The sequence below is a fragment of the Scardinius erythrophthalmus genome, assembly GCF_964197995.2.
Source record: "Scardinius erythrophthalmus genome assembly, chromosome: 21".
Classification (NCBI taxonomy): Eukaryota; Metazoa; Chordata; class Actinopteri; order Cypriniformes; family Leuciscidae; genus Scardinius; species Scardinius erythrophthalmus.
The window spans coordinates 32,371,074-32,383,177 of NC_138241.1; the positions used below are offsets into that span (position 1 = coordinate 32,371,074).

Genomic DNA, 12,104 nt, shown 5'->3' on the forward strand with positions numbered 1-12,104 from the left:
TATAGTAGTTGATAATAACATAGGCCTACCTAATGTTGCCTACGGACGGTAACAGTACAGAAGTAACCTTTTACAGTCTATGAGTAGAACAGCTTTCTCAAGCAGTTTGTGATGCATTTTGGAAACAGGAGATGAGCCCCTAGTCTAATGCGCCACCTGGCTTGAGAAACCCGTTCTCAAAGACTTAGGCTACTTTTATAGTCATTATTTGGGTAGCACACATATTCTGAATGCCTTCGGCAGAATTCAAATGAGCCATTTTAATCTAGATTAATTTCAAAATTAATCTAGATTAATCTAGATTAAAAAAATTAATCTATGCCCACCTCTACTTTTTAGTCAACGTTAGCATGGGTGTCTAAACTTATGCATAGCACTGTAGATAGAGACAGACAGACAGACAGACAGATACAGACAGACAGACAGACAGACAGACAGACAGACAGACAGACAGACAGACAGACAGATAGATAGATAGATAGATAGATAGATAGATAGATAGATAGATAGATAGATAGATAGATAGATAGATAGATAGATAGATAGATAGATAGATAGATAGGCCTTTATATTTACTAAAAGCAGTACCTTTTTATACATTTTATATTTACAATATATTTTTCGCAATGTCCAAACATGCTGTTTCAATAGGAAATACACTGGGAAGAAAAACAACACTCATCAAACCATTTCATGGGGTCTTTCATGTTTGTAAGCAAAGAAAATCACCTTTTAACAAGCAAACAACATCATCAGCAACAAGCAGAAGGCACCAGATCAAAGGGCCATTTCACAGTACGAGCACAACAAGTGAGTTCCTAAAGCTCTGAGGCCGTAAAAGCCTACGTGTCTTTAGTATTACAATCACTCTCACCGCTGCTCTGCGTGATGTTCACGTCTACTCGCAGTTCAGGAACGCTGCTCCCGGGGAAGTTGGCCACGCAGCTGTAGGTGGCCTGATCTCTGAACTTCATGTCCACGATTTCAAGGCTGCTGGTTCCAGGCGGCATGTCTGGGTCACTGCGCAGCACGATGAGACTGTCGGTGGGGATGATGAGAACTCCGTTCTTGTACCAGGTGTAGTTCACCTTGTCCTGAGGCTGGGCGTCAACGTGACAGGAAAGTTTGAGGTCTCGGCCCATCTGGATGCTCTCGCTGTCTTTGTTGGAGTCCGGCGTGATCTGGAACGTTAAGTTCTTCATGGCTAATGGAGAGAGCGAAAAAAGATGACATGAACAAAGTGAAAGAAGCACCCAATCCTAGAAATATGAATCTGCAGAGAGACTGAATGGAGTCTGTACACTGAAAAAAATTCTGTTAAATGAACTTGCTGGACAATAACTTTATTCTAGAGCTGCTATAAAGCCAAAACACTTTACCTTAATTGCCTATTATCAATGTAAAGCTGCTTTGGAACAATCTACATTGTTAAAAGCGCTATATAAATGAAGATGACTTGACTTGACTAAATTTACGGTAAAAAACTGGCAGCTGTGGTTGCCAGAAATTTTATGATCACCTAGCAAAGACAATTTAGGAAAGTAGAAATACGTGACAAAACATGATTTTTTTATCGTAAAAAATACGGTAGCAACGTTTTAGGTTATTTAGACTTAACTTAAATTTACAGTAAAAAAACATGTTTTGTTATCTGATATAATGCTAATTTACCGATCTATTAAAGCACTAATATCTGTTTTGTACCATTGTAATACACTGACAACCACTAATCACAGTGGTCACATGATGAATCAAAGCTCATCACAAGCAGCTTTTCCACAAATTGAGAAAGTTAATACTAACATATAGACGCTGCACACACAAACACTAAACATCATCATGGTAACACACATGAAATTTTAAAAATGCAATAAACATTAATTTAACAACATTAAACGTAACATAAAACCCTAATGTATATAACTCATTAATAAATGATTATATACTATTGATGATAACTCATCAATAAACATAGTTATTTCAACAAAAATACATTAAATGTGAAGTGTCAGTTAGGGAATTGTGGGAATGTCAATTTACCGTTTCTCACTGTAAATTATACAATGACTTGTTCTTTTTCACTTCCAAAACCTGTGAATTTAACGGTATTTTACGGTTAGATCTATCATAGTTATTCACTGTATACAGTACGGAAAATTTCTGTTAATCAGTCTGGTAGCAGTCTTTTACCGTTAAAATCCCAATAATTTTTTACAGAAGCGGTTTAAAATTGATCAATTTCATAAGTTTAATCCTTTAAAATTTAGACTTAGAACAGACCCAATGTTTAAGAATATTAATACCGCCCTGCCTTCCAGTATCATCTTTCCAGTATCATATTAATGCGAAACCATCTCAGAGGTCTGCTTCACCACAAGTGCATGTAATCATGAGGAAAAAAAGTGCAATTTGCATGATAAAAATAATGACTCTGTCATAAACTACTTTTAAAGATGAAAATAATGAGCTCAGAGGCAGTATCACAAACCCAGCCAAGCCCCGTCCAAGTCTTACTGCTGTAATTTGTTAGTACTGAAGCACAATTTATAACTATAACAGCTTAGCCGCGTGTTTATGCTCTGACAGTATGAAAAACGGCCCTGCTGGTGGAGACAGAAACTTCAGCGCCATATGTTCATTTCAACAGACGGGTGCCTTACCTGGATGATTGGCTGAGCTCACGCGTCTGTGGCACCTGCGTGTGTGTTTGACAAAAAGCGAGCTCATTACCGTCAACAGAGACGGATCCAGTGTGCAACCCGTGCATTGCGAAATAAGACCATTCTACTGCTAATTACCTCCATTCCTCTCAAATTAATTGGAGTAAATAAAAATGATTAAAGAGGCTAAGAATAGCTCTGAGCCTTGATGAACGGCAGGCGTTATGGCAGCCGTTCCTGAATCACCCTCACGGCTTGAGGAGTTTAACACAATCACACACTGCCAAGAGAGCTAATTACAGTTCAACCGCTAACTCACGCTCCCGCCACATAAACACGCGCTCCCACGCATACATATGAAGGAATCTAGCTCTGCGATTTTTCTGCTAAGCGTGAGACAGACGGGAAGTCATAACTCGTTCAAATGCGTGTCAATCAAGCGGTCTGAGGAATATGTAAACTTAAATTGAATCTGATAGCTTGAGATGTAACTAATATTTCAGCCGTTAAAAGTGAGGCCATTACTGTGCCACCAAACAGAAGCACAGAAATAAAGACCAGGGTTGTGTAAAGTTCAGAACAGAAGAATTGGCGCGCGCTCAGTTTATGAGTGTGAATCTGAATTGAATTGGCCACACCCACAAGAGGAGGAATTACAGTTTGAATTGGAATGACAGAAAGAAGAATTTACTGAATTGTATTTTAAAGAAATTCAGCTCAACAAGTATTCTGCCACTATCCATATCCATCTATCTGTCCATCTGTCCATCTATCTATATATCTGTCCATCTATCTATCTATCTATCTATCTATCTATCTATCTATCTATCTATCTATCTATCTATCTATCTATCTATCTATCTATCTATCTGTCTGTCTGTCCTTCTATCTATCCATCCATCCATCCATCCATCCATCCATCCATCCATCCATCCATCCATCTATCTATCTATCCATCCATTTATCCATCTATCTATCTATCTATCTATCTATCTATCTATCTATCTATCTATCTATCTATCTATCTATCTATCTATCTATCTATCTATCTATCTATCTATCTATCTGTTTGAATTCTACTTTCTTCTACATTCAAACTCAAATTGCAATGCCCATGTGTACAAACAAATACACTTACATCTCACAAGGAGGCTGACGGTTCTTCTTGCAGGGTTTCCCACATTGTTGAAGGCTGTGCAGTTGTAGATGCCGGCATCAGCGGGACTGACGGACCAGAGAGTGAGGGATCCACCTCGGATCACAGACCGCTGAGGGAGAGACCCAGGGTACCGAGACCATGTGACCGTAGGCGTGGGGAACCCAGCCGTTACCTCGCACAACAGCGTGACGTCTTGGCCTGGGTCCACAACGTACGTCTCGTTCACAGACAGCTTGAGAGCAGGGGGTGCTGGGAATGACAGACAACAAACAAAAGAATGCATCATTCAAAGCCGGTGGGTTTCCTATTTATGTCTAGATTAGTGAGTCTTGCATTTACAGAATAGAGCAGATCAAAATGAGTGAAGGTGGTCTTGCTTTAACATGTGAACACTGCAAAGCTAGAGTGTCTCGACATGTCAAGAAGATCAATACTACCATCGATAATAACATTTAATGAAAAATTACCTCTTCACTGCTTCTGAGTTAAGACCTAACAGCTATTCTTAGCATGACACATAACTCAAGTACCATGACAGAGTCTTTACAGTATCTCCTTCACCGATTCCCTGTTTCAAAGCCAAAGTGTCAGCTGATTTATCCACAGCAACTGCTGAGCATTTAAGAAAGGACCCCTCAGACTCTAGACATTTTCCTTAACTTTAACTCATCACCATATACTTATAAATCATCCCATGATAATGTCACCCCAAAATGATAAGAAAAAAATATATAATATATACAGTATAAAACATAATTTAATAAATATATATAGTATATTATTTTAGGACCATAAAGATTATTTTTTTTATTGTAAAGTCACATTATTACCATGACAATTAAACAGTTGCAGAAAAAAATGCAATTACTTTTTTTAATAATTTAAATCAGAATAGAAAAATGTACTTTCATTTAAAAGCACAGCCACATCTAAATTTTCTTAAGAGATATTTTAAGAAAATGAACGTAGATGTCGTATTAAATGATTTTATCACATGATTGAACAAATTATCATTAAACCAGAAATAAGTTTCACAGTCAGAATCACACATTCAAAATGACATTGTGTCCTTGTGCCTATAATAGAGATGATTATTGCTGCGGTGATAATTATTAAAGTGCACATACTGTTCATCTAATACAAAAAAATACAAAGTCAAATGTATGTCAGTCAAATACAAAAAAAATCTATTTTGTCTATGTTCATATATATTGTTAATTAATTAAACTTCATGAATGTCAATTAATAAATCACCTTATGAGCTGAAATACAAAGTTCTGGCATGAAACTCTATATGGCACAGGCTAATAGGTCCTTGACTCAAATGCATGCAAAAACATCATTCTCTATAGGGCACAGCTGATTGGTTCCTGCTGTATCAGTAGCCAATGAGTTTCCTGCTTCACCTTCAAATACTGGTAGCATTTGCCTTCAGAAACCCTCCACCTTCCCCAGCTCCACCTGTATATATCTGCTACGGGTAATTTATGTATGCTATACTGTACAGCAGCAGCATGTCTTACTTGCTCAAAACATTGTCATATCAATTACCATGTCAAACACTCAGAGAGTTGTCTTGATAAAACTTGAGTTTCTCATTTTATGGTATATGCAAAGAAATAATGAATCTGTATATACTATACACAGATGGATGCAAAAAAAAAAAAGCTCCCTGTGTTTCTAACAGTGGCACAAAACCCCATCAATCTGAATCTCTCAATCTGTTTTTTATGCATTATGTAGAATGGCTCTTATGCGTCACACAGCTCACCACAGTCTCTGAATGACATCACTCCCACCTGTGTTCATTATCTCTACAGTCTACAACTGTCATACTGTACCTGAACAAGACCAGACTGCTGTTAAGCATCATACATTCATTAGTTAAAAATAAATGACTCAAATTAGAAAGCAGAAAACCTGCCAATGTGCTTTTCATCTACTTAAATTAATTGTCATTGGCAACATTTGAGCTCCGAATAGACTTGTAAAACATCCCAGATATAATGCCAGAGTGTAATTAAAACTGATCCAAAAAAAATGAATAATATTTTATAAAAGAGCATCAGAAGTAATTAAAAAATGCCTTCGTTGAGGGTTAAACATTTATCGTGAAATAGCTAAATTGTTCCAAAACAAAAAAGACAACCCTGCAACACACTTTTACACTAAAAATAATCATCAGTATTTTTGGCTTGTCATCCAGTAAAAAAAAAAAAAAGAATATCTAAACATGCTTAAAATAAGATTTAGAAATCAAACTATGTTATAAGAGAATATATCTTGAATTTATACGAATAATGTTTTTCTTTCCAATTGGTAAAAAAATATATATATATATATATATTTATATCCATTGTTTATATATTAATCACAATTTTGCTTCTCAAGTAAATTGTTATAATAAATCATTTTTTTTTTCCAGAGCAGACTATTTTCACTCTGAAATTCCAAATCAATTTCACAAATAATTACCAAGAAATGGCAAGTGAAGTAACACATGGAATTTATCATGAAATTTGGAAGACTGAAATTGGATTTTTCAATCATTTTTGTTTTTTACTACATCGAAAAATAATTTTTACAGGGCAACTATTCTTTTATACAATCAGAGATGATTAAAATATAATAACCCTCAAGAGAAAAAGAGATATTAAAACAGTATGACTGAGACCTTGATTCAATCATCCAAGAGTGGTTTAAATTTTATGTTCCACAAGCACGACAATCCAGGATAATCCCAAAAATAGGAGATTGTTCTAAAAGGGTGAATCTCACGTAACCAGTTTAGAACATTTCTGGGTCGTGCTTCACCGTAAAATCATATCAAAAGTAAATAAGCATAAAAACATGTGGGATTTTTTTTTTTGTTTTTTAGTTTAAATAACAAAAACAGTTTATACAAAAAAAGTATTATGCACTTTAATTTAGGAGAGTAAGCAGACCTGACCCGAGGCTGGTCTGATCTCTTTATCCGATCTGCTAAAATCTCATGTCTCTATCGAGGCAATTGATCCTGATGGTCTCCAGATGCAGGCTTCTGTACTGCCAACAGCTCTACAAGCTCTCCGCCACATACAAGAATCTTATTTGTTCTACAAATAACAGAGATATCCCAGGGACTGAAACAGAGACGGAGAAAGAGAGAGTCTATGGAGGAAAGAATTTATGGCTTCAATTTCCCAGAGCGGTGTGAAGGGGACGGTGCAGCATCAGTCCACTGTTGTCTCTTGATAATGGGACTGATGTGTTTTACTGAGTTTACGCCGCTTTTACAAACTGCAGCACTCCTGTGCTCGACAAACAAATCAGAGAGACAAATAGATAGAGGAAATTTCAGTTAAAAGAAATGAAGGGTCAGAAATTAACTTAGGATAAGATGATGGGAAGTGAGATAACCATAGAACTGCAAGATGAGGATGAGACTTGTTTTGTTTCTAAAGTTTTGTGGAGAATGCACAAGCTCAGAGAAAAAACTATATCCAAGATGGCGGATAGTTAATCATAAATAAACATTTCATTCAATGCTGAAAAGCATTGCTTATGTATCTACGGTAATCAGCCAATCACATGGCAGCAACTCAATGCATTTAGGTATGTAGACATGGTCAAGACGATCTGCTGAAGTTCAAACTGAGCAACAGATTGAGTAACTTAAATATCGTTACAACCGAGGTCTGCAGAAGAGCATCTCTGAACGCTCAACACATCAAACTTTGATACAGAAGCAGAAAACACACCGGGTGCCACTCCTGTCAGATCAGAACAGGAAACTGAAGCCACAGTTCACACAGGCTCACCAAAACTGGACAATAGAAGATTGGAAAAAATAAAACGTAGTATCGATTTCAGATGGTAGGGTCATAATGTGCCATTAACAACATGATGGACGCATCCTGCCTTGTGTCAGCGGTTCAGACTGCTGCTGGTGTAATGGTGTGGAGGATATTTTCTTACCAAACTTTGGGCCTCTTAGTACCAATAAGCATTGTTTAAACACCACAGCCTACCTGAGTATTGTTGCTGATGTCCATCTCTTTATGACCACAGTGTGTACCCATCTTCTGATGGCTACTTCCAGCAGGATAACACACCATGTCACAAAGCTCAAACTGGTTTCTCAAATATGACAATGAGTTCACTATTCTCAAATGGCCTCCACAGTCACCAGATCTCATTCCAATAGAGCACCTTGGATGAGCATCAGAAGCTGTCCCTCTGACCAACACTTTAAAACTGTCATTCCCCTTTTTGAGAATGGACGTTAAAATGCACTATTCGAACTTAAATGGTTGTAATTCAAGAATGCTTTGGAATATAGACCTACGTTTGGTCTTGTTTTAAAGAAAACACTCAGCAGATTATTGCTGAAATTAAAGCGTGAAAAAGTTTAAATTGACAGCAAATCAAATATACTGTACTTGATATTTTTTTCTTTTATATAAAATATATATTTTACAAAATATTTTTACTCTAACATTAATATAAAATCAAAGCCATATATCTATATAGCCATATATCATATATCAAGTTGTGTTCCCAATTTGAAGTTGAAATCACAAAAATTGAAGTTCCCATGAGATTTTGTTTAGGCGTAATACCAAAAATAGCCGGAATGACATACATTCCATTTAATTTAATTGTATGCATTCTGCCATAACAAATTAATACATTTCTGTCCAAATATCACTTCTGTCACTAAATATGAAACTCTGAGACTCAGACCTTTCTGATAATATGTTTTGTCAAGATTAGAAAAGGTTTTGATCATAAATTATGAAACATGACGACGCCCAAAAGGGAAGGATATAAAGGAATTTAGAGTAGAGTTTCTATAGTAAAGCAACATGGGTTTTCACAGGATGAATTCTGAGTTCGCAAGCTACCTAATTTATGATAACTACTAAAATATGTGATGTAAAAAAGATAATATTATATTTTAGAGGATAATATATATTATACTTTTTAGAGGATAATATTATTTTATATTTTTTTATTGACAAATACTAGATTATATGTTTTATTATGAACTTTCAGCATGAAAACCACAGTTTCAATTATTAAAAGTGTGTGCGTCGACTTTTACTTGATTTAGATTTAGATTTTTTGAGGTGCACTCTTGTCATAAATTCATCTATTACTGTTCCTACATAATATGTAACAAAAAACAATGGTTAAATATCTATTTAGGAGTCTTAGACCTTTCCAACGATATAGTTTGTCATGATTAGATTAGGATTTAAATTGTAATGTAGTTAAGTAAATGTAGGCATCCCGCTAGCGGGACGGTGACAGTTAAGAGCAACCAACCTAATGTATGCTGACGATACAGTCATTTTTACACATGGTAAAAATGCAGAAGAGGTTGCAAAAAAGTTGACAGACGTTATGGTAAAAGTTACATCCTGGCTAAATCAGAGTTTTTTGAGGTTAAATGTGTCAAAAACAGTCTGTATGTTCTTTTCTAAAGGACATAGGCCTGATACAAAGCAGGACATTTTTATTTCAGGAGAAAGATTACAGGTTGTTTCAGAATGTAAATATCTAGGGGTACATCTGGACTCCTGTCTTGGTTTTAAAACTCACATAAAAAAAAAGTTTGCAAAAAGATTCAATTTAACTTGGTTAACTTTAGGTTTATTAGAAATTGTTTATCAAATGAGGCAGCAAAGATATATTTCCACTCTATGATTCTTTCTCATGTCACATATTGTTTGACAAGTTGGTCAAATACACATTCTACAGTCCTAAAACCATTAGAATCAATATACAAACAAGCACTTAAAATTTTAGATAAAAAACAATTCAGCTTTCATCATTGTCACATTTTAAAGTATAACTTGTTTAACTGGGAAATTCTAATCAACTTTAAAAATGTTTGTTTAGTTTATAAGATCATGCATGGTTTGGCTCCTCCTCCTTTGGCTGATTTTATTAAATTTAAATATATTGAAAACAGAATTACAAGAGGAGCAATTAGAGCGGATTGTATAATTCCACGTAGGAAAACATCGTTTGGCCAAGCTGTTTTCTCATACAGAGCTTCACATCAGTGGAATACTGTACCTCACTCAATTAGAGAGTGCTCAACATTTAATTCTTTTAAGTTTAATCTTAAGAAATGGCTTCTTCATAACCAACAATGTGAACATTAATGCTGCTCTATTATTATTATTATTAAACTTATTATTAATTTTATTATAAACCTGATTAGTCATATTAACTCATAACAATTTTTTCTATTGTGTGTATATTGTCTTTTTGTATAATGCTCTTAATTGTATTTTATAGAGGTGTTTACAAGTTCTAGATTTATGATTGTTGTAGTGTATTGTTGTAATGTTTAACCTTTTTACTTTTTTCTAGTTTAGAGCCTAATAACATCTGGCAAAGGGACTACCAATGAAAACTAGCCTTCGGGCTAATTTGGGTACATTTACATTTATGAATGTTAATTAATGTACATTGTCCCTTTTCTAAATAAATAAATAAATAAATAAACAAACCAGGGGTGCGTTTCCCAAAAGCATCGTTAGCCAACTATGTTTGCAAGTTCAGTCGTTATCAGCATAGTTCAATGAGTCAGTGTTTCCCGAAACCATCGTTCTAACGAACATTCGCAAACAGCATCGCAAACTTGTGTAGTTGGAACGACAGATCTCGACCTGTGGTTACAAGCAGAGTTTCTAGTTTGCATGGCATATGGACTCAATAAATCCTTATCTTTAGCAAAATAAGCAAGCTGACGTTCAATACAACCTGTGTCTTTTATTTAGAATACATACAAATGTCATTTACGTCTTTTAGTTTGTCAAGAGATTTAAAGCACCGTTTTTCGTAGTGCGCATGTGCGAACGTGCTCTACTATGTAAGAACGAGTCTTTGATTGAATCTGAAAATAAAGCAAAATAACTGAGAAAAATTAGAAATAGTCCTCAGATGCCATGTTCGTAATTTATAGATCGATCTCAAACAGATTCATTAAAGAAAGTTATTACTCCACCACCTGTGTGACATCATGAACCAAAATGGTTGAACAACCAATTTGCGACAATACGGTTTCGGGAAACAGTCGTGACTGGCTTGATTTCTTCAACGATGCATCATACTGCGATAGTGAACCAGCGATACGTCGTTGTACGGTAAATGCACCCCAGTTTGTTTTGGTTTTATTTGCTATTCAAGGGTGAATTTATCTGAAATATATCATACTTGTTTGTTTGGCATTTTTATATACCCTATCACCTTCAGCCTGCACAATCTGCCTGGGAAAGCCGATGCCTCTGCAATCCCACCTCATATCTGGACAGAACATGACCTGTTGAACTTTTGAAATGGTAGCTTAAAAACGTAATAGAAGAGTGGTAAACTCAGTAGAGATGTGCCTGGTAAGTCACATCTATTTTACACAGTGCTATCTGAACATTCATATTAAATTCAATGTTTTGTCAGTCAGCTTCTAAGAAAGTTTCTCCTTCAAAATAAAAGATTCTACTCCTTAAGTTTAATTGACTCTGATTAATTACATTGGAATCAGATAAAGAATTAAGTTTCACACATCATCCTCCAGCAGCTTTTTGTTCTGGTTATTGTATTTTTTTTTTTTAAAGCAGCAGCGGGTTTCCAGCCTTAAACTACAATAATAGGCCGGCGTGTAAAAAATTAATTGAAATAATAGCACAGCAGTCTCAGTGAATGGCTGAAAGCACAGAAAACAACTCAGAACAAAGCATAATATATTGTTGTACTCTGTGATATCTAGTTACCTTCTACTTGGTGCTTCAATACAAACTCAGAGTATCTTTAGATTTGATGCTGCTAACCTAACAAACTTTCCTTGAACTTATCAATTCAGTAAACACAACTTTTCCACAGACAGACTGATCAAATAAATATGTGCTCTTTATTGGATTTGCCATCCAAAAGCAATAAGCACTGATTATTTCAAAGGCATACCCCGAAAACAACCCAACGCCTGTGGCTTTCGTACTGTATATCGGTCACTGAGTTTATCCTAGAAAGATTCTATTAAAGGATTTAGGCGTAATAAACGCGGCCAGACCTTCTCTTCTCGGAAAGCGTTCTCTGTCTCTTCTGAAGGGTGTCACTTTCAGGATTGTTCATTCACTTCAGTGTCACATCCGTCAATCAAATGCATCAATCACTGATGGCTTCACCACAGAAAAAAAGAGAAGTGACGCAACAGCACGGCAGATTAACGAGGCTATCGGAGCCGTGCTGCCGTGGCAACAGATGAAAAGTAATTAGTACTCAGCAATGTTAGA

At 35.7% G+C, this 12,104-nt stretch overlaps 1 protein-coding gene across 1 annotated transcript in view; it reads right to left on the reverse strand.

Moving 5' to 3' along the window:
* Positions 1-12,104, reverse strand: part of mdga1 (MAM domain containing glycosylphosphatidylinositol anchor 1) — a gene marked incomplete at both ends in the record, with an annotated part of 207,953 nt that overhangs the window by 75,361 nt on the left and 120,488 nt on the right. The window contains 2 exons of the mRNA XM_081350154.1: positions 875-1,204; positions 3,799-4,068. Of these exons, the coding sequence (XP_081206280.1) occupies positions 875-1,204; positions 3,799-4,068 (600 nt within the window). The remainder of the gene's footprint in view (positions 1-874; positions 1,205-3,798; positions 4,069-12,104) is intronic.